Genomic DNA, 25263 nt, shown 5'->3' with positions numbered 1-25263 from the left:
CCTGGAATGGAGCTGTCTTGCCTGAAACCCTTGCATTTATCAGATGAGCATGGCCTCCCTGCCAGGCCCCCTGGTATAATCCTTTCATTAATTTACTATTACATGGGAAATTACTCCTTACCCAGGAATATAAGTTTTCATCTTATTTTAAGTTAGATTCTTAAAGCAATTACCAAGGCATCTGGCGATGACTTCACCGCTGCGGCCAGGCCCTGCAGGGGAGAAGGGCGGCCCTGAAGCTGCACAGGCCCTAGAGGGGAGTCTGGGGGAGAACTGGGAGGGAAGTGGGGGGCACACTGTCATCTCTGATATTTGCCGTTTGTGGAAAAACTCCTTTCCAGTGCCACCTGCCCCATGAACCCGCTGGTGACAGTTGCTGAAAAACCTCGGCAGCTGGGGCCTCGGTAGCGTGTTCTATTTTTAATTGTTTGATCGGAATATTCACTCATCTAGGCCCATTCCCAAGACGCATTTCCCAGCCAAAGGGTTCCCCCATTTCCCACACCTTCCTCCCTCTCTCTCTCATCAGAAATCAACTTTGAAATTAATAATCAGAGACACAGACCTGGGTGAGTTTGTCAGGGAGCATGACACTGGAGAGAAGGGAGCCCCCTCCCCAACCCGGGAGCCCTCAGAGTGGCCTCCGCTGTTTTCTCTCTGAGCCACTGATCCTCGGCCCCCAGCCACGAAGCTGGCCCCGCATGGCCTGGCATTGCCACGCCTGCCTGAGCCCCACCCTTCCTGGCAACAGGAAGACCCCAGCCTCCCCCTGTCCACTCCAGTCAGCCCACTGCCTCTGCTTATTCAAAAACCTCGAGGGCAGGGCAGAGGGGCTGGGGATACCCAGGAAGCTCCTGGGAAGGACAGGGAGGGGACGCTGGGAGAGAGGCACGTGCCCCTGGACTCAGAGGGGCGGGAAAGAGGCTGACTTTCATTTCAGCTTCCATTTACCAGAGGAAGGGAGCCCACAGGGGCAGCTGCTGGCCTGTCCCCCAGCCAGCAAGTCACACAAACCAGCTCCAGCTGGTGTCACTGGGGCCTGAGGTAGACCATGCTGCTGGGAAGAGGCTACTGGGGCCAACCTGACCCCGTGGCCCCCACCTGACCCCTTCCCAGGAAGGGCCCCCCACCCAGCACGGGGGCCCATGGGCGCCTGGCCGTCCTCTCCTCTCCTTACATGCCCTTGGCCGCACCACTGTACTCTTCCCTCTCAAGGTCACAGGGCCGTCCACACCAGGAATATTTACTCACCGGACTGGCCCTGTTAGCAGCACTCACCACAAATATGCTTTCTGATAAAGTTGGCAGAAAAAAAATTCTAGAGCTCAAACCAATGTCAGAAATCATCCCCCGCCCCTACCAAGGGAGCACGAGGTGGGGCCTGTAAACAGGTCACACACCAACTGTGGGGCAGCCCTGGGGGGGCTTGTATCACGCCCCCTCTCACCTTTCTCCTTCCTGTTTTACCTGGGACAGCCTGTTGCCCAGGGGACCAAGGGCTGGGGACAGTTCTAAGCCGAGGACTGGGTCTTGGGGACACTCGGGCCTCTGGAGGACAAGGCGGGTAGGGTGTCACCTGGGCTTCCCCCCAGGCCGTCTCAGCTCACTGCGCCCCTCCCCGCCACCCTCTCTTGGTGCACAGGGGCTCTGCATGTTTTTATTACCTGTTTGACTCACCGCCTTATTGCTTCTCCCCTTAATGGGGCCGTAACCGTGGAAACGAGGAATAAACGGCCACCAGAAAATGAGATGATTAAACAGGTCACCCTGGCAAACAAACTCAGCCAAGGAACCTCTGGGGGTGGGGACGCTAGGCTGCCCCTCCCCCACCCGTGGCCAGAAGGCCTGGACCAGGTCCTGACCACACTGCTCCACACCTAAAAGGATGGGGGCAGATGCCATGGGGCGCCCCCTGCCGGGCAATGGAGAGCCGGGTCATCCTTTTGCGAGGCAGCCCCTGGCTTCCTGTGGCCTTGGGTTCCCAGGCTGAAGGGGTGACAGACAGGGAGGCACTGGGCTAGAGGGCTGTGAGGATCACAGCTGCGGGGAAGAGCCACTTCCCGGTGACAAAACTTCCAGGAGTCTCTCCCGACAGGCCTCTGGGACGCCTCCTGCTCTCCCGCTGCACTAGGGTCCCCCCATCTAAAGCTCTGCCCGGCTCCTCCAGTCCCCCATTCTCACACAGCGCAGTCCCTCCCAGGGCCCCCTTAGTTCACCGAAAGAGCCCCATAAGAAAAGGCCAGGCGACCTTTGGGAACACCTGGTCTCCGGAAACACAAAATGTGTCCATTTCCCAGCTCCTGCCTTCTCCTCCAAAGCCAGGCAGTGCCCCAGCCTCAGCCAGGTGGCATCAAGAGACAGCCCTCTTGGCTTTAGGAAGGGTGTCAGCAGGTGAGTGATTACAGCACCAGCAGGGCCCAGAAGGGCCAGAGGAGACCCCAGAGTCAGGCCTGTGGGACATTCTAAGAGCAGATGCCCTGGCCAGGAGTGGCCCACATACCACGCCCGGGGCAGAGGCCTGAAGCCCTGGCGCCTGGCTGGCCCTCAGTATGGGTGTATCCCTGTCTTTCTGGCCTCACTCCCTGCCCTGGGTTTGTCTAGCTGGAGGGATCCCGGAAGCGGGGAAGAGAATGAGAGAGGGCAGACGTGCAGTGGTGAGGTCTGCTCAGGAGGAGAGAGAAAGGGGAGAGGGAGATGGGCAAGGGAGGAAGTGGAGAAGGGCCCAGATCCCCCTCTGGCTGCAGCCATCCTGTCCCCCCTGGGCAGCAGACTGACGTCCCAGTCCCAGGTCATGGTCATGGTTAGGAGTTACTGTGGGTCCTATTCAACCATCACACTCCTGTCTTTATCCTTAGGGCTCCCCTGCCCCTTTCACGTCATCCCAAATCCCAGCCTCGCCCCTTCCTGTAAACCAGGCTCTAGAAAGCTCTCAAGGAGCTAAAACCCAGGTCCCAAGGGAATTGGCCAACATTTCCTGCCTTCCTCCTTCTGCCCCAACTAAGAAGCCGGGGAGGCACTTGGGGAAGAGGCACATCAATCAATCAGTTCCACCAGCACTTACAGCAGGAAGGCGTGAGCCCCGGCCCGTACCAGGCCCGGGGAGGAGGTGGCAGTACACCAGCTACCATCTAATGGTCACCATTAGGAGCAGCCGTGGCAGAGGAAAACAAGGGCCCTGGCCTCCTGGGGATCAGGGCACATGAGTCCGAGTGCTGGGTCCTGGCACAGCAACGTCACAGGTCTACCCAGAGCCTCAGAACAGCAGGCTCGCAGCCAGCAGCTTCTCTATCTTTTTCCAGGGCCAACGGGGTGTGAGGCTGGAAAGGTTGCATGGGGCAAGAAAGGTAGCAGGGAGGGCCCAGCTTTAGGGAGCTGGGTGGCCTGGATGAAAAAGACAGAAAAACGTGGTTGCAAAATGGGAAGCAAGAGTTCTGTTCTTGGAGGGAGAGGGAGGACAAGGCGCAGAGAGAAGGGGCTGGCTAGGAGTCTAGAAAGCATGGTGGCGGAGGGAGGTCCCTTAAGGCCACTCTTTCACAAAGCTGCATGGTCCCTGGCCCCTGGCTCCTCGGCCTGGTGGGACAGCAGACCGCTCCTCTCCCTCCACTAGGCAGACGCTGCCAACACAGGGGCCCGGGCAGTCCTCATTTCCGTCCCTCTTGCTGCAGGAGAGCCTCCCATGCTTCCTGGGTTTCAGGCCTCGCCTCCTACATGGGTGTCTTACATCCTGCTGAGTCGAGGGTGTCAGGGTGCTGTTCTGTGGCCAGGCAGCCAGAGGGGTGTGCGCTAGACCACCAAGCTGCTGCCCTGCACAGGTGGTCCCGGCGAGGCTGCCCCTCCTCTTTTGCACACTGGGGCTGCCCGCCCTCCTCCTGCTCCCAGCTTCTCCCTACTCATTGTACCCTGGCCCAGCTACCCCAGAACAGCTGCTGCTTGCCGTGGGGACCCACGGGCGGTAATTACTACAGTGCAACTTCCTTCCCCCTCTGAAGATGAGGAGGAGAAGGAGGAAAAGGAGGAAGAGGTGGGAGCAGTGGCCAGGGTGGTCAGGGTTTAAAAATCAGCTCAGGGAAGGCCGTGTTAGAAGGTGAGCCTTGGGGCCTGGGGGCATGGGGGGTGGGCCAGGTGGAGAAATGGCTGAGCCCTGGAAAAGTGTTGGGCCAGCCGTTCTAGAGGAGGCTGATGGAGGCTGGGGCTGCACCACTGACCTGGCAGGACCCAGGAAGAAAAGGAGTTGGGGCCAAGAGCCTTTCCAAGCCCCACCCAATCCCCTGCTCAGGCAGCGGGCACGGCCTTGAGCCAGGGCAGCCACTTTCACGAGGAGATGCCGCTGCGTGGCTCGGCCCTCCAAAGGTGCCTGCATTTATTTTATTTTTCCATCGTAAAAACCCAAGCTGCAGCTCAGCCAGATTCTGGGGCTGTGGGGGCTGGGGGAACACCAGCAGTACCGACAAGGCCAGTAGAGAGGTCTGAGTAACACCCACATTCAGTGCCTTTCTTGGAGAGGAGAGTGAATGGGTTCTCCTCGCTGGTCCCTACCAGGGAAAAAGGGCCAGGGGTGGGGTCTCTCTAGGGAGCCTTTCGGACCTGCCCTTCTGCCTCTGCCTCTTGTTGGGGAGGAAAGGCTATGCTAGGCCTTTTAGCCTCAGTTTCCTCTGACGTCTTGCAACTAGAACCAGGGCTGGTTCAGAGGGTCACTTCACAGCCCAGAGCTGCCTGTCTCCAATGCTTTCCACCAAAGAAAACGTCCAAATAACGTGCTCCTCACCTCGTCCACTCACCCCCTACTCCCACCCGCCAGGACTGCCCCACTGAACAAAATCAAGTTGGGAGTCAGACAGCTGAAGATCTTAAAGGTCACCTGATGCTCAAGTCCCTCTAAATGTCACTAACCGGTGCACAGCACAAACCTCTGTTTGAATGGTACCAGGAAACTCATGACTTCCGAGATGGCCCATTCTGTCCCGGGCTCTGACAGCTCCTTTCTGCCAAGATGGCCCCAGAGCACCTACCCCCTGCAGCAGACTGGCAAAACCGGTGCCCAACCTGGCTACAGGGGCTGGCCCCAGCTTAGACTGGTTGAGTGGGTGTATCTGGCCAAGTAAAGGCTGGAGGAAGGAAATTGAGAGCAATCTGCTCTGCCCTAAACCCAGCCTGGAATCTCTTCCTCCAGTACAGCACAGGAACATTCTCAGTCCCCGGTGCCCGGCAGGTCGAAGGTGTAACCAGAGCTAGTGAGGTTCCTAGAAGCCTCCAAACTTGGCAAGGCTCTGGCCTTGACCTGGCGGCTCATGGAAGGTCTGATCTGAAGGCGGTTGACACTCAGGGCAGGGGCCTGAGCAGCACACACTGGGGCTGGGTTGGGGATGCCAAGCTCTTTGCTCTCTCGGCTTAGACACCGTCTAGAAGAAGTCTGCGGCCTACCTCAAGACAGTATGCTCTCAAAGCATGGGGCTACTGAGAATCAGGAAAATGAGCCAGCCTGGCCCAGCTTCTGATCCCACGCTTCCTGGCCTCCCCACAGTTGAGGCCTGGGCTGTCTGCGATGGGGGATCTGCTGGCAATGCAAGGGGGTCCTGGCCTGGAGCCCCAGAAGGAGAAAGAAACCGGCCGGGCTTCCTCCCATTGACCCACCTCGACGACAAGGCTGCAGCCACAGCGACACATGGGCAGCACTGTCCCTCACCGGCTCCCCCTGCAGTCCGTGGCCATCCCTTTAAAGTTGCCCTCTTGCCTCTTTGGCCCTTGACCTTGTAGAGCCTATCTTGGCTCCTCCGCGCCTTGGACAGCCCCACCCCTTCGTCTCAAGAAGAGAAGGGGCAACTATCACCAGATCCCCACGAGTCAAGGGCGAACGCCTGCTCAGAGCTCCACCCGTGCTTCACCGCCATTTTCACCCTTGCTTCTAGCTGTGTTCAGGGCCTGGGAATCAGCCTGGTGGGACCTAACCCTGGGAGCTTCCCAACTGCAGGATGGATGTACCTGTGTCTGAAAGCTTCCTCCCATCTCCCCTCCCCCCTCCCCGCTCCCTCCCCCAGGGAAATCACTCTAAAAGGGCCTAATGGAACTATGTCCTCCTCTCTTCCTCTCTCCCCTCCCTCCCTCCCTCTCTCTCTTTCCTTTTTTTTTTATTAGCATTTGTGGAATTTATTCCCAAACTCTCCTAATCTTCCGTACACAACCATTTGATTTGCATAACCCAACCCCCTCTCATAAAAACTGGCTGCTAGTTTAATTAAAAAATGTAAATTTGCTGTCATCTCGGGGCCTGGTGAATTAGGACGACATCGGCATTTTTTATTGCTAAAGACGTCCAGATTGATCCAGCCCTTGGCTGAACTATGGTGGGGGAAAGGGGGTCCACATGGCCCCTGAGGATCCTGAGGTCCTTCTGTCCCCTCCTGAGAAGGCTTGGCTCTCCCACCACTGACTTCCTCATGGCTGAAGGCCTTCAGGACCTAGATGTGTCCGGGGCCGCGGGGATGTTAACCTACGATCAGAGAGGCTTGGTGGGTCCATGATGCCAGCAGCCCTTCGAGGCCTGCGCCCCTGGCCTTGGACTATGTCAGAGAGGCCCTCGGCTGAAGCTGCCCATGCTGCCCCAGAGGAAGGGACCCTCACTTCACCAGCCACGAGCCCCGGCCAGAGACGAGGCCCATGGCCCCGGCTGTATGCCGCGTGCACTATGAAGTTGAGGGAGCTGTTCCCAGCTCCTGAAGATGAGCATGGAGTCAGCCCAGGGACCAGCTCAGAGGGGATCTCAGCGTCCTCGTCTGCTTCCCTTTTTTGGTGAAGTGGGGGGAAGATTGCTTTTCTTCTGAAGTTCTGAGATTATAAGTGAAACTTCCAAGTTCAAAGAAGAGACTGAGATGGTATCACCAGATGACTCCTCCAGGAAACAGTCAGAACTCTGCCACCCTGGGCCTCCCCTCTGGGTGGCCAGAGTCCAGGCCTGAGTCCCACTGGGAGTGCTCTACTCCAGCTACAGGAGGAAGCAGCTGACCTCAGGGTCCCTTCTAGCTTCTAGGAAAAGTTTCCAGAGCCTGTCCCTGGAGTGCTGGGAGAAGTCAGTCTCCCTAAGGCCCAGGAGAGAAGCCACAAGAGGCTCTGCCACCTGCCTCCTACCAGGGCTGGGAGGCCCTCGCTCCAGTCAGGACACCCTAGAGAAGGGCTTTGGAGTACTGTCCCCACGACAGACTTGGAGGGACTGGTTGGTGGATGGCAGGAGGATGGACGCTGGCTCCAGCTGGCACCCAGGTTAGAAGGAGGCCAACCAGGGGGACTGCCTTCCAGCTCTGCAATGCCTGGGTCCCGTGTGCTGGCCCACAAGCAGAGGCTCTCCTGCCCCAGGTAAGGGGTGGTACATTGCCACCAGGCCCATCTCTGAGGTCTGCTTCTTGGCTGGGATGGGTGGGGGCCCCATTTCCGAAGAAAGGGGGTGGGGCCTGAGAGGGAGGTGATGAGACACCGACTGGAGGTGGGGGCGGGCAGGTTCTCTGTGGGAGTGGAGGGCAGGGAGGGGCAGGGTGGCAGCCGTGGCCTTAGACACCTTTACCACTTTGCCCAGCAGGGGGTGTCACACCCTTCCTGGGCGCAGAGGTCCCCAGGCCCTCCACTTCAGACCAGCCAAGATCACACCTGGTGTCACACAGTCCTCAAACTCTGCAAATGACACCTCCCCCCAACAAACACAGGCCCTTCTTCACCGGCCACCGTGCCACCCATCCTCAGCCCCTCAGGGCTGCCTCCGGTCTCTCTGCCCACTCCCCTTTCACCTTAGAAGGTCAGATATCAGCTCATGGGTCCCAAGGGCCGATGCTGTGAACTTGGGCCTATTATAAACAACAACGCTAACAGCCACCAGTAACACCTATCCCATCAATGAACCAGGAGAGTTCAGAGATCAGTCTCAATGAATGATCGGGCTGCTTGTTTCTTTTAAAACATTTAAGAAGACAGCTGCTTTTGTCAACCTAGCACGTGAGGGTCCTGGTCAAAATTTGGTTTCAATAGCCAGGGCCCATGGGAAGCCCGCAAGAGCTGAAGGCAAAAACACTGGAAAGAATTAGATTAAAACCAAGAAAACACCAAAATATCAGGATAAACTGCCCCAGGTGAGCACCAGGCCTCCTGGAGGCCCCGGCCTTGTCCCACAGGAGGCCCCCAAACCCAGATGCCTACGTTGAGTAGTCTGTCTGGTCCATCACCACCCCTAGGGTGGGGGCTAAAGAGGCAGGTGGGAGACAGTCCGGGGCCCCTCACTTTGAACTGATAACAGCCACCTCATCCCACAGATTCTCAGGTGAAAAATACTCATTAGCCATAATAAGCAGCTTGATCATCTGACACAGCCTTGTCCCAAATAAATTAAATTCCTTTACCTTGAGACAGTCGCCCCGAAACCAGACTAACCACCTTTCCCAACAGGACGCTGCTTTCAAAAACTAAACCACCCCCCACTAAAAAAATAAAAACACACACCCCAGAGCCAGACACACAAAGATCTTTGCAGAGAACAAAAAAAAAAAAAAAAAAAAAAAAGGCACACACACAGAAAAAAACACGAAGCCATACAAAAAACACGGAGAACAAAAACCCCACAAAAACCCCCTAAATCCTCTCTCTGGGTGCCCCCCAGCTCCTGCTCCTCTCGGTTCTTTCATAATGACAAGCATCACATTAGTCACAGCCTCTAAGCAAGTGGCAAATAACAACAACAACAGCCTCAGAAGTCGCCGATCCCGAGGCCGGGACGCCGGGAGGCAGCCGCCCGACCCTCCCGGCCCCCACCCGGCCCCGCCGCCACCTCATTGGGCTAAAAATAAGAACTTCCGTAAAAGAAGCGAAAGAAAAGTGAAAGAGCCGCCCCTGCGTTCCCACCGGCCGGTACCTGTTCCAAGATCCATTCTCTTCTCCTTGGTCCCAAACTCTTCGCGGAACGCCACCAGGGGAAGACCGGGAGAGAAGAAACACGGGGTTAGCGTCTCGCGGGACCCCGGCCGCCCGCCCTGCTTGCCCCCCGCCCCGCAGGAGCGGCCCGTCCCGGGCGGGCGCCGAGGCCGCGGCGGAGAAACTTTCTCCTCCGCGCCGCCCGCTTCTCACGCTCGGCCCCGCACGCGCCCGCGGGTCCGCGCCGCCTGAGTTTCTCCAACTAAGGCAGCAACTCTCGGCCGGCGCGGCCCCGGCTTGGGGGCCCTGGCCGGGGGATCCGCGAGGCCCAGGGGCGCCCCCGTCCCGCCGACCGCGCCCCGCGCCCGGGTCGCCGCCCGAGACCGCGGCCCCCGGGCCTCCCCCGCCCGCGCCCGGTACTCACCATAGTCGGAGAGTCGAAAGCCGAATTCACTTAAATAATCAACTTTCATAATACTTAATTAATGCCTAATTGCAACTGATTACTCCCCGAATAACAAGTTGTTTTAAAGCCCTGATGTCATTGCTCCTGCCGGTAACACTCAGGGTAACAGTTTGGCAGGAGGGAGCGGGCGGGCGGGCGCGGCCGGGGGCGCTGCCAGGCGCCGCGGTGATTGGCAGGGCGGCCGCGGCGCCGCCTCCTCGGCCGGGCCCGCGCCGGCCCCGGCAGGTGAAAGAGCAGAGCGCGGCCCCGCCGCCGCCGCCGCCGCCCGGTGCGCCCGCCCGCCGCCCGCCGCCCGCCGCCCGCCGCCCGCCGCCCGCCGCCCGGTGCCGGAGTGAATGGGCTCGCGCTCGCTCGCGCCCCCGCCGCGCGCCCCCGCCGCGCGCGCCCGCGCCGCACTGGCAGGGCGGCCGGCTCCATTGGCTCTGCGATTCCCCAAACCTCTGGCTCCGGGAGGAGGAGGCGGGGACTTGCGCTCAGGGCTGGCGGGAGGGGACCCGGCGCGGGGCGGGGAACGCGGCCCGAGGAAGGCGCCCGCGGGCACGCGCCCACTCTTGCCGGCCGCCGGCGGCCGCGCGCGCGCTCGCATGCTCCCAGCGGCCGCTCGGGCCCCGCGAGCGCGACCGACGGCCGCCGCGCGCGCCTGCCCCACGACCCGCGCGGCCGCGCTAACTTTTCCGCGAGGGCGGGCGCAGGTGTGAGGCGCCGCGGGGCCGCGCCCGCCGGGCCGCGCGCTCCCCTGCTCCCCTGCCCGCTGCCTGCGGGCTCGGGGCTCCTGGGGTAGCACAGGGATTTCGTGTTCCCCTCACAGCACTGGCGGCTTCTGGAGCTGGAGGAACAGGGGCGCGGGGCGAGGCGGGGCAGGGCGCAGTCAGGCCCGCGCGCCCCCGCACCCCGGGCGTCCCCGGCCCTGGGCCCCAGGAGCGCCGGCCTGGGACACGCAGTGGGGTTTCCTCGGCGTTGCTTTGGTTTTGCCCTTAAAACGGGTCCAAGTGTCCTCCCAGAGCCTCCCCGGTCTTCCGGTCTTTCTGCCCACTCCTCCCTCAAAGATGGGCCATCCGCCTCGCAGCCAGACGAATGGAGATCGGCGCCCCACTTCCCCCACAGCCCCCGACCCATGATCCCGGCCATCACTGGCGCTTCCTCCCTGCCTTGTCCCTCTGGCCGCTGCCCTAGGAAGGGCGCTCAGTAGAGCACAGGCACCCTCAACCAGGGAGTCTGAGGCCCATCCCGGCTCCTCCTCCCCTCCCCGCCCCCCCGCCGCCCCCCGCCGTCTCCAGGCCTGTCCCCTTCAACGTGGAACCTCATTTCCTGCCAGCCCATGGCCAGCCAGGCGCTTTGTGCTCCGCTTGCTCCTCTTTCTTTTCTGCCAGAGAAGGCAGTTTGAGGGTTCTCCCCTCCATGAACCGTGCACCATGGGACATCCCCAGATGTCCCTGCTGCAGCCATATATTTTGAGAGTCCTTAAATGTTGGTGACTTAAGTGACGCATCCGGCCCAGAGGGCCTCAAGGAAAGAGACGGTGGGGTGAGCAGGGCCTTGGGCAGCCTTGCTAAGGAAGGACCTGGTTCTCCGTCCCTTCTTCACCTACCCTGCTGCCCTCCTCGCCTCTCCCAGCGCTCCTCTTTCAGGAGGGGCCACACTGCCTTCAGATGAGGGGAGGGGAGCAGGGCCCAGGCTTCCCTGGTCTTTGGACAGCATCCAGCAACATGGCGCTGGCCTATTTTTGCAATATTTCTATTTTGCAAAGGGAGGGGCCAGGGAGGCCTTGGGGCAAAGACATCAGGGAGTTAACAATCTACTCTTTCTCCTACTTTCCCCTCATTTTTCTCCTTTTTTTCCTGCTTGCTCTATAGTTCTAAATGGCCTCTCAGGGAGTTGGGCATCCCTCCCCTACTCCACTGCCCTTCCCACTGCCTTCCTGGCAGTCCCCACTCCTGGCCGTCACACAGCCCCATTGGCTCTGTGATTCCCCAACCCATCCCTACATAGGAACAGCAGCTGGAGAGGCCTAGAAACCTTACTGAGCTGCCCCTGGCCCCAAAACCCTGAATAAGGAAACAGAACTACCCCAAGTCTAAGCCTGGGAGTATGACTGCCCGTACCGGGCACCCAGCACAGAGGACTGTGTGCCTCTGCTCCCGACATGGGATCTCAGAGAGGGCATCTGTGTCCAGGACTGCTGTGGGGTACACACATGCCTCTGGGTGCTGCTCCCAATGACTCCCCAAAGCAAGGCATCGTAACAAAAGGCTTGCAGCTCTGGCTGGTGACAGCAGGTGATCAATCCCCACCCCAATTCTGAGCCTCTGCTCTCCTATCTGGGCAACTGTGTGTAGGAGGAAGCCTGGAGGCAAGGGATAGGAGAGGTGATTTCTGGGTGCATTTGAAGATGTCTGCAAAGATGGGGAGCTGCTTGCATACGTGACCCACACAGCCACTGGCTGGCTCTGAATGTCCTCCTGGGCTTCAGCTGATAGTGGTCAGAGCCTGACCCCTGAGGAAGGTGTGGAGGGGAAAAGGAAAGCATCTTCCCTCCAGCTGCCCAGGCAGGACCACCTGGATTGGCCACCCAGTAACTCGGGGGGTCTCAGGCAGACAAAGGCTAGAGAGGAATGGCGGAAGGGACAGGACTCGAGAGAGCTTGGGGGATGGCAGCCAGCAGTGGAGGGAGGTGTGGGGATGCCTGGAAAGCCTCCACTCTGTCAAGTCCCTGGCCAGGTAGCCACAGGCCGAGTGGGCCCTGCCCAAGAGGAAAAGGCCTTCAGTGGAGGAGCAGCGGTCAGAGAAGCAAGAAACAGGCCAACTCGGAGCGCAAGGATTTATGAAGGTCAGAGAAGGCGGCGGAGGCTTCAAGGTTGTGGGGTGTGAGTCAGAGGCTGTGTCATGGAGGGGCCCCCAGATTATGCACCCCCCCTTCTCTCTCTTTCTCTCTGAGTGTATCTGCTCATACCAAGAGGAGAGGCATCTTTTGAGGCTATGGCCCCATCTTTGCCTTGAGGACACCTGAGACCCCAAAGCCAGGCCACAGTGAGGACCTTCACGACTGGGACTCAAGGGATGGAAGTCCAATGCCATAATCTCTCCTGATCTTGAGTCCCCGGGCCCAGAGCCTCTGGCTCCTCCTGAGACATCCCACTCACAAGAGAAAAAGAAGTGGAAGGCAACCCAGCGGTTCCCCCCAACCCAGGCTCCCCACATCAGCACCAAGGAAAGCCATCTGCCCTTCCTGTCACACTGCCATCGCTGGTTCCTGTTACCCCCCTGCACCCCCAAGTTGCCCACCTACACTCTCTCCCTCCCGAGCCTGGGGCCTTCTCACTCACCAGCCTGTTTACACACCAGGTATCTCATGCTTTATCTGCTCTCATTTTGAATTTGTAACTTTCACATAAACTTGAACAAAGCTCCTTTTGTTCTTGCACCCCACCCCAGGATCCCAATAAACTGGTTCCATCTGAGGCGACTGGGCCAGGGCACAGAAGCCTTGGCCAAAGGACTGCGTGTGCCTGCGAACAAGCATGTTCGCACCTGCGAGGGAGTCCGTGTGTTTGCGTGTGAGCCCGCTCCGGGGCCGATGGAGGGAGGGTGTCGGGAAAGCTGTGAGCCAGCGAAGTGGACGGGAAGCATGGGGGCCGAGGGAGGGCAGAGCCAAGGCACCACGGCACGGCCATGGGCACGGGAGGTCGTGGGCCACAGACAGGTGGGTGTTGGGGCAGGGGATCAACAGGATGAGAAGGAAACAAAGGGGAGAAAGGAGCCACAGAGTGGGTGGCGGAGCGAGGGCCGCGCCGAGTGTAAGGCAGACGCAGGGATTGCATTATGGCAGGAGAGGGGCTGGCACAGCCGCACGCTCGGCCCCGTAATCCTGTTAGCCAGCAATCTCCATTCCGAAAGAGCTTCATTTCTTTGTGAATATTTGTAAACTAGATATCTAATGGAAAATTATAGGAAAATTATAGTGAAATTCATGACGGAGAAATCCGATTATCCCTAATTCAATTATGCCATCTTAGCCCACACAGCACATTTCCCATTTTTTTCCCATAAATACCGATGCCAGGGGTCCCGGTAATCAAATAAAATTGAAAATCATCTTCCCATTAAATTCAATTAGCCGCAATTTCTAAAGCCTATCAGAGATTTTAATTACTAAATTATAAAATTCTCCAATGCTAAATTGAAACCAAAAAAATTGCGCATCCTTATATTTCAGAGAAAAAAAAAAAGGCCAGCAAAATCCTTGAAAAATGCCCTATTCTCTGTGGCCGGCTCCGAAGCAGGCTCCCCACCTGGAAGAGGCCCACCATCACTGCCTACTTGTCCAGCTGGGGATGAAGCCAAGGGGCCAAGGAGGGTCCCTGGCAGGGGAGGGCTGAGGGGGACTGGCTTAACAGAGGGGCAAGCCGCACCTCCAACCCCAGCAAGCTCCTCCACACTGGCCTTCCTCTCGTGGGCTCTCCTGGCTCCTGAGAAGTCCTCAGCTCTGTCTCATACCAGGAAGCCTCTAACTCCCAGTGTCACCTTCTTGGCCCATGAATTGGGCTCAGGCTTAGGTCACAGCTTGGCCTCAGGGCTCTGTGTGGCTCCAGCACAGCGGACCGGACCGGAGGCAGCCAGCTCTTACCCAAGCACTGGCTCTCCAGCCACTCAGCTCCCCCCCCCCGCTCCCCCACCCATGGCCTGGCCTGGGTGAGGGGTGGGAGCAAGATGGAGCCTGGGGTTGGGGGCGGACAGGTATCACACATGGCTCCATGGCCCAGAGGCTGCTTGCTCCAGGGCGTTCTCAGGGGCCCATGAGGCCTGGCAGGGTACCAGCCTTCGGGGAGAAGAGCTGGGGATCGACATGGCCCAAATCTGGCCTCTCCCTGCACTTCTAGCTCATCCTCCATTCTCCTTCCCCTCTCCTGGGAAGTCAACGGCCCTGAACTGGCCAGAAGGAACGCCCTTGTGCCCTGGGAGAGGATCACACTTTCCCCCCATTTCCTTTTAGGGAAGTGCTGGCCACAACCCCAAACAGTAGCCCCTCCTCTCCCCCCAACCCCCACATCCCACTTACCCTGCTCTAAAAGGTGCTCTCAGAGTCAGTAGAGCCTGGGGAGGTGGCATCGGTGGGGGCATAAAGTGACCCAAGGTCTGAAAGCCAAGATAGGTTGTTGGGTGGGCAGCTGGCAGCCCTGGCAGATCCAGGACAGTCGGCAGAAGTCTTGCCGGCAGCCCAGCACCCAGGGAGCCGGGAGCAGGTTTAATTTGCCAGGCAGCCAGGAGTGCCAGCAGGGGAGGCACCCGCAAACAAAACAAAAACAAAAAAGTTAATTATCTTTGGCTTTTTCTTAATAAATATCCAAACTGGCCCGGCCGGATCCTCCACTTTGGAGGGAGAGAGAAGAAGGAGGAAAAAACCCCAAACCAAAATCCAACAGGCTGATTCTCTTGTGTCTCCCTTCCCCTTTGTCTCACCCTTGTAGGTTTCTCTTATCAGAAGCAGCGACGGTTTCACATTAATTTCCCAGTTTTTGTGAGTTCAAGAGTGTGGCCACAAAAACTTTAAAAAAAAGTTTTGGGGTGGAAACGTGGAGTGTGAGAGAAGAGAGAGGTAGGTGGGAAGAAAAAGGTGAGAAGAAACAGAAGAGAAGCAGAGACAGAGAGAGAGAAAGAGAGACAGGCAGAGAGAGAGAGAAACAGAGACAGAGAAAGAGAGAGAGAGACAGAGAGAGAAAGAGAGACAGAGAGAGAGAGAGAGATAGACACACACACACACACACACACACACACACACACACACACACACACACACACACACAGAGTATGAAGCAGGGACCTGGGCTAGTTGAGTTGCCCTGTGGGCCTGGCCCAGCCTGTGGCCCCAGCCCGGGCGGGGACCTGTTCTGGAATGTTGGGTTGGCATTTTGTCTCAGTTACAATGATCAGCTGCAGAAGATATGGGATTTCTCATTTTAAGCTCTGAAACCACTTAGGTTTCTCTGGCTACTTCAGTTACCCTGTTGCTGCTGGTTCCTGCGCCAAGCCTCCCTTCTAGGAGCAGGGCTGGGGAGAAGCCAAGGGAGGGGTCCCAGGAGGGGAGGCCCGCTGTCCTTATGGGAGGTGTGAGGTTTTCTATGTGGAGCTGCCAGCGTACCTGGGGAGAAGACACGTGTGCTGCTGCCTGAGTCTAGGTGTTTGGATGGTGTATGTACACGCCTGAGCCTGAACTGTCAGACACACATGATAGGCACATGTGTGTCAGGGGTGGGGTGGGGGTCAGCCAGGATATCAAGCAATCCCTCATGGAGCACCAGCTCTGGAGTCTCAGTACCTGGGTTCACACCCCAGCTCCATCTTCTACAGGCTCTGCTCCCTGAACCCAGGCTCTGACCCTCTACCTTCCCAGCATCTTCAGGAAATCATCGTTAGTGGAACCCTAGGTCTGCTGATAGTGGGGGACGGAGAGGGACTGCTAATGAGTACAGGGTTTCTTCCTGGGGGGATGAAAATGTTCTAAAATTAGTGGTGATGATGGTACAACCTTGTGAATATCCTAAAAACCACTGAATTGTACATTTTAAAAAGGTGAATTTTATGGTATATGAATGATATCTCAATAAAGCGGTTATTAAAAAGTGGGGGAAAGACGGGGGATCATATTAGCACTTCCTGAATAGAGTTGTTGTCACACATCACTCAGCCCGTACACAGTCAGTGCTCAATAAGGATTAGCTGTTAATATGGATCAGTCCAAGGCCTGGGCTGGTGTCCATGGGTGTATACCACTGGTGCTTACAAATATCTACTTGGGCCCCTGATGCCAGGGCCAGCAGGTTGTCAAGGAGCTGAGCTGCCCCAGGTGTCTGGTGGGGCTCCTGGGCAGCTGCTCCCTGGCAGGGAAGCGGGTACGTGGCCCTCCTCTTGCCTCCCGCCTGGGTCCCTGGAGAGGAGGCTGCCCACCGTGGCAGGCGGGTTCCCGTGCCGCACTCTCCCTGTCTCGCAGACACTCATATTCTCCATGTGCAGCAGACCGTGAATTCACCTTCATACTAGTTACAGGGTTATTTAGCTTCTCCTGATGCTGACAATCACAAACTTTAATTCGCTGCCTGGCTTCTCCCTGCTGTGCCCTCTGCCCACCCCCAAAATCCTTGGGAGAGGATGGGAAGGACTTAGGTCCAGCCCCCTCTCGCCAAAGCTTGCCCTTCAGAGTGATGGAGTGATGGGAGCGGGGGGCGGGGGGGCGCGGTCAGAAGAAGGAGATAACGGGCAAAGGGCTGGAGGGAGAACAGTGCGGGAGAGAGGAAGTACCACCAGGGCTAATGGGAGCTTCCGTCCTGCTCCTCCAGCCTGACACTAATGTATTCAACCTGACATCCCATCTTGTCGTGAATGAAGACTCGGCCGATCAGGCTGCTGGTTTGAGGGCTGGCAGCCTTGGCCAGGATGGACTGGGGCCAGGGCTCAGGCCTGGGGCTGAGCCCCTAGGACCAGGCAGCTGACGGGGGGCTGGCTTTCCTGCCTCCTGCTGAACTAACAGGTGCTCGTCCAGGAGCCGACCTGAGGGAGCCCATTCCTGCCAGCCTGACAAGCCAGGCCTCAGTTTCTCCACTTCCCCCGGCCCATCCCCTGTTGGGCTGGGCCATCCTGCCTACTGAGGCTTCTCTTGGGCTTCCGGCCCCACTGCCTGGGCGGCGTCTGTCTTCCTTTGCGGACAGCAGGTGGATCCACTCAGAGCTACTGCCAAACATTAGATGGGAAATAGAGACTCCGAGACGTCCCCTACCAAGCACTCGAATCACACAATCCTGAGATGAGTGTGGGGACAGGTCCCAACCCAGGTGACACATGCCTGCTTCCTTGCCTGTTGGGAGGAGCTGCTGCTGCCTTGCTCCCCACAGGCCAGCCCTGGCGGGGTCTTCATCACCCTCTTGCCTTGGCTTCAGCAGATCCCCTGCTTTCTGTCTGCCCTATGCACCTGCACCCTTTCCAGGAGCGCGCCCAGCTTCCAGAAGGTCCACAGAGGCCTCCCACTGGCTCAGAGGCCAGTGAAGGTCAGAGATCTCAGACCCCTCCTCTTATCCACCACCTGCCTCCTGAAGTGGCCACCATCATCGTTCCCCAAAGCCTCCTGGGCTAGTGAAGGAGGAAAGATTTGCTCTGAGAAGCATCTGGGTGGAACAGGGAACTCACCCACAAAATCCAAGCCAGCCCCATCAGTCACTTGTTAGAGAGTCCCAAGGGCAGAAGGCCAAGCCAAGAGGAATCACGAAGACCAGAGGCCTGGCAATGACCCGGGCCAGGGAGCTTGGAGAGGGAGACGCGGGGCTGGAGGCAGTGCTGGGAGGAGAGGGAGGCCAAGAACCCCATCGGTGGGTCCAGGTTTGTGTCTGCCTCCTCCCAGCCCCATTCCACTGCCCCACCCCTGCCAGCGGGTGAAGTGGCCACGGTGGCCTGGGCAAGAGAGATGTCAATGGGGCCGATGGGAGGAGGGGCTTGTTGACTGCAAACTGTCCATTATGGGTTAGATTATAAGCATATTGCACAGGGCTCTCTGCACGATGCCGGGGAAATCCAATACGCTGAAAGGTTAATGCAATCAATTAGGGTGACAAGGAAGTAAAGTAAAGCCTTCCGAGTAGATGAAAAGGAGAGAGAGGGAGAGGCAAAGAGAGAGAGAGAGAGAGATAGCGCCATGGAGTTGTGGGGGTGCTATGGGTGGAGGGAAGGCAAGGAGGAAGAGGAAATAGAGGGATGCAGAGAGGAGGCCTGGAGGGGAAAGAGATGGACAAAAGGCCAGGAGCCCTCAAAAAGAGGACAGCAAGAGAGACGGCAGCAGACCTAGCACGACAGGAGGCCCAGCAGACTCTGCAGCAGACTTCTGGCTGCGGGCGCAGCTCCCGTCTCCTTGCCCACTCCCTTCCAGCCTTTCCTCTCGGGCTTGGAGCCTGATTCCGACCTTGGCCCACAGCAGTAGAACCGGGCCAGGGTGGCCTTGGTCCCTGGTCCTAGACAGAGCCAGCACCCACTGTGTAACCTCCAGGGCCTTCTCAGCCAGACTGCAGCCTGGTTCCCACCCACCACCTACAGGCCCAGTCTCAGACCTGGACTACCCCCTCAGCCTGCTTGCCCCTCAGCAGCTCCCGATAACGCAGCCTTCACAGCTTCTCCCAGGCACCCCAGCTCCTCCTTGCCACAAGCCTGGGAAGCAGACAGCAGTTTACAAATAGAGAAACTGGCGCTCAGAGGTTATGCTGCTTCCCAGGGCCCTGACACAGAAATAGAAGACCCAGGGCTGCCAGTCCACGACCTGTGGGGCTTTTTTTTCCAAGGTGCTCCCTGGAATCAGGAGCCCACCCTTCTCCATAGGGTCAGACTCCGAGGCCCCCTAAAGTGCAGGAGCTAAAACCTCTCGAGCAGCGGCCGGAAAACTTTTTCCCTAAAGGGCCAGAGAGAAAATTATTAACCTTTTAGGCTTTGTGGGCCAAACAGTCTCTGTTGTAGCCATTCAACTCTCTCTGCAAGTATAGAGTGAAAGCAGCCACAGCTAATACCTGAATAAATAGGTATGGCTGTGTTCCAATAAAACTTTATTTATAAAAGCAGACTGTGGGTCAAAGGTGGCCCATCTGCCAAGCCCTGCTCCAGAAAATGGAAGCACCTGGGGCTGAATTTCAGGACACGGAATGGCTGGCTTCACCCTGCTGCCTGGGGACGGACTTATCTACCCTGTCAGGACCTCATGGGCGGAGGTTTCTAGAGGAAGCAAGGTTCTCGTGATCAGAGGGTAGAGCAAAGGAAGGGACAGAGAACAAGGCACGGCGTGGGAAGCCAATATCCAGGAACTGGTCCCAGCTTGGGGCATCCTGAGGAGCCTTCCACGGCACTCAGATCCTCATGGACCACGTGAAGGCATGGAGGCTCGCAGCTCTGAAGATTCTAGAATTCTCAACTCCATGAGACAGGGGTGAGGCCATGGTTAAGAGGAGGACGGGAGTGGCCAGAAGGGAGCAAGAAGGGGCACCAGGGAGAGAAAGGCCGAGAGGACCCGGGATGGAGCTGTAACCAGGGTGGTGCTGGCGGCAAAGGGAGGAATCCACCGGCCCCAGTGAGAGCGCAGGGCGCGGGCCCGGCCTGCCCTACACCAGGCCGCCTCTGATCACGTTTTCAGGGCCACTGCCCGCCAGCGCAGACAATGCTGGGGGAGCCTTTGAAGTCCGAAAGGGATGCCGCGGTGGGAGCCGGGGAATCTCCTCCCTTCTCCGTCCTCCTGGGGGGAAGGGGGCCGGTAGGACAAAACCCAGAGCCGGTCGGTCGCAGCCGGGGCCCGAAACGTGAGAGACAAAGGGAAAACAAACAGGTTTGGAGCCAGGCGCACGGTGCCGTGTCTGTCCCCCGCCCCGCCAAGCGGGGATGATGGATGGCTGCAGCCAGCCAGCTCGCCCGCCGGGCAGGCCCCGCTATTTACATAACACTGGCGTTCCACCGGTCACCTCTGACACAGCACTGCCTGGGGCCCGAGGCCCGGTGGCCCCGCGGTTTCTCGCGCCACCACCCCGGGGACTGATACAGCCCGTGAAGGCTGGGCTAGGCTGGGGCAGCCCCGTGTGCTTGGACTTCAGGGGAGCCCCGTGCCTGAGGAAAGGCAGGACATGGCAGCCTGTCCTGGCCTCGGCCGTGGCCTTCTCCCTGCCAGCCTCTTAGGGAGGATGGAGGAAGCCACTAGGGGTGGCACAGCCTCCGAGGAGCGAAGGCAGGACTGGGGTTGTGGGGCCTTTGAGTCCATGCGGTTCTTGAGGCAAAGCTTGGGCAGCATGTCCAGGCACAGCCGGCCACCGCCACGGAGGCAATAGCACTGTGAGAGCGGGCACTGCAGGCTGGGTAACCTGAGCCCAGCCACCACAGGTGCCCCACTGCCCCACACTGCCCTGAGCACGTTCCTTCCCCAAAGTCTGCAATCCATATGTCCCCAGACCATTTCCAGCCTAAAAGCCAAACCAAAGGGATCCTACTGGCGGGAGGGCATCTTTTCCCATCAGGGTGGAATGGGTGGGGTGGCTGCAGTTCCCCATCTCCACCTTCTCATCTCCCCCTGGGTGCTCAGCAGGACTGAAGCCAGCCCAGGGTGACACGTGCATTAGGTGAGTGGTCACCAGTGGGGGAGAGGACGCGAGGCTCAGGGAGGGGCTCAGGCCTTACCTTGTAGCAGGTCCTAGAACCTCCTCGGATGTAGCTGGGGGTGTCACTTCATCCTGGAGAGGCAGAGAGAGGAGCCCTGTTAGCTTTTCCAAGCCCATGACTCCCCAGTGCACGCCCTCCATCCCTCCTGAGTACCCAAGCGCTCCCTGCCCCACATGGGCTGAGGGGCTGATGCTCCAGGGCCAGCCAAGAGGGCCAGAAACTCAGGCATGCTGGGTGGGCTCTGATTTGGCTCATTCAGGCATATGCCAGCCACAGTTTGCAAAAACATCAGAAAGTGGTAGGAACTGACTGCAGGGGTAATGTGGTCCTCAGGACCTCCCTAGCCAGGCAGAGAAGAGTCAGCCTTGCCGTGCACACTGCTCCGTGGAGGAGGCCGGGAGTGGGGGTGCTGGTGAAGTGGCCTGCACGCTCCCGTGGAGCTGCAGTGGCCTAGCAGGGATGCCTGGGGACAATGACAGAATACAGCAGCAACTGCTCCTTTACTCTCTTCCCTGGGGCCCCTGAACATAAAAATGACAGATGCCAAACCATTCGCTCTAGCAAGTTGGTGACAGAGGGGCAAGGGCGGGCCAGGGGCCAAGGCATCAGGAAGCCTCCATGCCCCAGGATCAGGCTGCCGACAGCACCTTCCACCCCGGGGTCCTACCCATGAGTCATCACAGCCCATGTCCAGAGACCGTGCAGGGAGAGGGACGATGGTCAGACAACGTGGAGGCTTTAACCAACACGCGGCCTGGCCCAGCGTGCCAGGCTGGGGCCCTCCTGCCCAGATAATGAGTTTGGGGAGCCAGGTTCAAAGGGGCAGCCTGTGTGTACGTGGAGAGAAAACACAGGGAGCCCCCCCGCCAGCCTGCTGGCCAGGCCCCCCAACCCTTGCTCAAGCCAGGCCCTGCCCCTGCAGGCCTCAGAACCCTACTCAGGCTGGCTTGGGGAGGGCTGTCTGTTACGTTTTCTTCTCCCCTCTCCCTCATTTGTGGCTTATCAATGATGCAAGAGGAATAACACCAATTTCCTTAGGCTATGTAATCCCCAAATCAGATTGGGGGGATTGTGGGAGATGAGGTGACCTTGTTGAGGGCTCCCGGAATGCCACCCAGTCCCACCGCCCGCTCTCCGGTTCCCAGGACATATTTAGACAGATAATGCTAATTGTACTTGACACGTCCTCTTAAGGAGGGCTCGGCTCTCCACCAGCTTTCGCCGCTTGTGTTGGGCTGCCTGGGCAGAGGGTGCCCACTGGGGCGGAGCCTACCCTGCTAGATACAGGCCTCTGGGAGGGCTGAGAGCCCGGTGGGTTGGTGGTTAGGAAGTGCTGCCCCACGGGCCTCTGATGCCCATCTCATCCAGATGATGAGAGGCGGGGGGGTCTGCAGAGAGCTGGGCGGACCCCTGAGACAGGGGGCGGTAGAGAGGATGGGTAGCTGTGCAAAGGGGGAATAAGGAAAAGAGAAGGAGCTGGCCAGGAGAGGAGAGGACGGAGGAGGAGGCCGGCAGGGAGGGTCACAGGGTCCGGGGATGGAGACCCCCAGGCCTCCACTGCAAGGCACCAGGTGGGCTCAGCCATCAGAGCTCGAGTCCTGGCCGGTCAGCCCAGGGCCCTGGCTGGGGTGTCATCTTCACTGTCCCGTCCGTCCCACACACTCCTGTCTGAGATCTCTCAAGGTGCCCTGGCCAGCCTCCTGTGGACCCCCAAAGCCCCCCAACTCCACAACTCTGGTATCTCCCTTCCACCACCTTTCTCTCCCCTCCCATCCTCCTTGGCAACTGTGCATTTATTAATTCATGAGGCACTAATTAGTTCTTTGTTTAATTTTGTGTTAAACAGACTGACCGGAATGATAACGACTTGCAGCGCGGTGTTGCCGTCCCCAACCACCCCTGTTTTCTGACAACAAGGGAGCGCGGGAGACCGGAGCGCTGAACCCAAATCCCTCAGCAGTTGCACTTCATTAAGTCAAAATGTGACAAGAAGCTTAGAGAGCAACTTGCAGATCTGATCACACAGAACAATCAGGGAGGAAACTTTCCAGGAGTTGGTCGGGGGTGGAGGAGGAAGGGGAGGGCCAGAGAGGTGTACGTACAGGGACCAGGACATGCACGGGGTCCTGTACCCCACCTGCCCAGGGCAGGTGTCCTGGTTGATGGGAGCAGGGAAGCTGTCCCTGGGTGGGATCTGGGACCCTGGGATACTGGGACCCCAGTGGGGGCCTAAGAAGTAGCTGAGAGTTCATCTTGGTCTCTTCTTCCTTCTCTGGGCATCTTTTCTTGTCTCTCTGCCTCTCACTGTCCCCACTGTCTGCTTTGTGAGTGGCCCATATGAGTGAGTGGCCAGCACATCTGGGACCTGGTAGCTGACGTAGTTAAGGAAGGATTCTCCAAGGCCGGGGGAGAGGCACAGTACTGGGAAGACCCAGAGGACAGCAGGGGCCCTACACTCAGCGGGGCTGAAGTGAAGTGAACTCTTCCAGGCTAAGAAAGAAAAGCCATGTGCTCAGAGATCATGGCAGAAAGTGCCTAAGGAATGCCAACACACCCATTCTCTGCCAGCCGTCTGTCCATCTGTCCATCCATCCATCCATCCATCCATCCATCCATCCATCCATCCATCCAATGTTCCTAATCTTAAGTACTCTGGCCAAAAAACTGAGGACCCAAAGGTTCAGAGTTCTGTCCAGAGGTAGATGGCAAATCAGAAACAGAACTGGGTCCTGGAGCTTCCAGGCTATGGGGCTGATGGTTGGTTGGTAGCTGAGCTAAAAGTGACAACAGCCTTCTGACCTCCTTCCTCCTGTCCATGCGAAAAAGCAGGATCTTGGCCCCAGAGGCATCAGGCTGCCCATCCCACCATCCCATTGCACAAGTAAGGATGAGTGATACCAAAAGCAAACCCTGCCCTAAACTAAGGGCAGTGGCCCTACCCACCTTTTACCCACCCTTAATCTCTGAAGACACCAGAAATGTCTTGGGTAAGAAGAAGAGCACAGAAGGGATGTGAGGAGGAGGAAAAGAAAAACAAAAGTACAGAGAAAAGTTGGCAAACGTGAGCCCTTATGTGTGCAAAGAGCCTGGTGCCTTCTTCCTATTGGCTGCTGCACCTGCCCAGGTGAGGCCCGGCACTCCCTCCATCTCATCCCTGGGGCCTGCTGTGAGAGTGAGCCTGGAGGCAGCCTCATCCAGCCCTTCTCCTGGCCGGTTCTGAAGCACAGTGGTCTCTCACTGAGCCCGGCAGCCCTGGGCTGGCTTCTGTTAATTTGCTGTCAGGCTGCCTAAGCAAACCAATTAAAACTAATCATTAATTATAAAAGAGAGCGAGAAGAGGAGTAGAGGAGAGAGTGAAAGACAGAGGGGAAGAGGAAGAGGGAAGGTGGGCTGGAGAGGGAAGACCTGGGGGCCTGCAGGCGGCTCAGAGTGGGGCCTGGTGGGCTGGGCGCTGGGAGGACCAGAGGCTCCTCCGGCACAAGGGGTGCCAGGGTCGGGGGAGGGCAGGAAGGAAGCAAGGGATGGAGGACAGGGGGCGGCCATGGGTGAGGGACAGAGGGAATGCCACGAGAGATGGGACGGGGGAGAGTGACAGGAGAAGTGGCAGGGACCAGCGTACCAGGACCTGAAGGGGCCTCCTCCATCTGCAGTTCCCTCTTGCTGGAGCCGCTGCTGGTCCAGGACTTGGCTTTGGAGCCTCTCACCCACAGCTGCCCAGCTCCATATTTATGAAGCACCAGGTCAGGCTCCTCGGCCAGCACTCCTACCTGCTCCCCAGGCCTCCCGGGGCCATGGGGGCTTGGGGCAGCTGTCGGGCTGCCCATCCGCCCCCGCACTCCACTGCGTCTCCTTCCCCCTGCCCCCAGCCCCATCCTCACGCACAGCCTCTCCCTGGCCAGCCCTTTCACAGAGGCTGGGGCCATGTCAGCCCGGCAGTGTGAGGAGGGGGGCGGCATAGACAACAGGGGCAGCGTCATGGAAACGGGCACTTTCCCGGAGAAATATTCTGTTTGGCCTCCTTCCTGTATTGAGGAGCTGTCAGGAGCCTGAGTGAGAGTCACACTACCCCGGGACCAGGCGTGACAAAACCTATTTTCTGCCTCAAATTTGATTGATTAAAAAACTTTTTAGGAAAAGCATGTTAAAAGAGTGAAAAAGAAAGAGAGAGCGGGAGAGGGGGAGAGAGAGAGAGGGAGAGAGAGAAAGAGAGGAGAAAAGAAAGCGAATCAAAGTGCTGCCCGGAGGATGGCTGGGGAGAGAAAGGCCCCAGGCAGGGGCTGAGCAGTGCCCCGGGCAGTGCCGCAGGGGGATGCGCGCCAAGGGGATCCCATGGCATAACCAGGCAAAACGGAAAGGTCAGAGGAAGCCCGGAACTTTTACACAGCGGTTAGCAGGACAATGAGGGGGCCGACGACCCGCACAGGCCAGCAGGTGCCCGATCGAGACAGAGGCCTCGGGAAAGGAGCCTGGGCCCCGGACCAGGGAGGGGCGGTGGGGGTGGCTGTCCAGACCCCGGAGTTGGAGCAGGCCTCCGGATTGGCTCTGGGCTCTTTCCAGGCACAGTCTTGGTTGGAATTGGGCCAGAATCCTGAAAAGTCTACATAGGGTCAAGAGGAAGGGCCCTCGTCCTTTGGGGACAGGAAATGGGTTTTCCCACCTTGCTCTCCCAAGACCTGGCTTAAGAAGTGTTTTTAATCATAGTAATTTTTAAAAAGCAGGAGACCTCAACTTGACCCTCCACCTTGAGG

At 58.4% G+C, this 25263-nt stretch overlaps 1 protein-coding gene across 6 annotated transcripts in view; it reads right to left on the bottom strand.

The window, feature by feature from the left end:
* CASZ1 (castor zinc finger 1) overlaps window positions 1-25263 on the bottom strand; it is a 159666-nt gene that overhangs the window by 46738 nt on the left and 87665 nt on the right. For 4 of the 6 annotated variants that reach the window (XM_055384217.2, XM_055384237.2, XM_055384235.2 and 1 more), the window contains exons 1-2: window positions 9311-9579; window positions 8888-8926 (exon numbers count right to left, since the gene is read on the bottom strand). In XM_055384217.2, coding sequence (XP_055240192.2) covers window positions 8888-8926; window positions 9311-9359 — 88 coding nt within the window. In that variant the 5' untranslated portion in view covers window positions 9360-9579. Of the gene's footprint in view, window positions 1-8887; window positions 8927-9310; window positions 9580-20533; window positions 20587-25263 lie in introns of those variants that run through there. The other 2 variants (XM_055384224.2, XM_063702933.1) reach the window with 2 other exon arrangements.

Source organism: Gorilla gorilla, chromosome 1, assembly GCF_029281585.2.
Source record: "Gorilla gorilla gorilla isolate KB3781 chromosome 1, NHGRI_mGorGor1-v2.1_pri, whole genome shotgun sequence".
Taxonomy (NCBI): Eukaryota; Metazoa; Chordata; class Mammalia; order Primates; family Hominidae; genus Gorilla; species Gorilla gorilla.
Note: the sequence above shows the minus strand (reverse complement) of the source record. Positions and strands in the feature narration are given on the sequence as shown.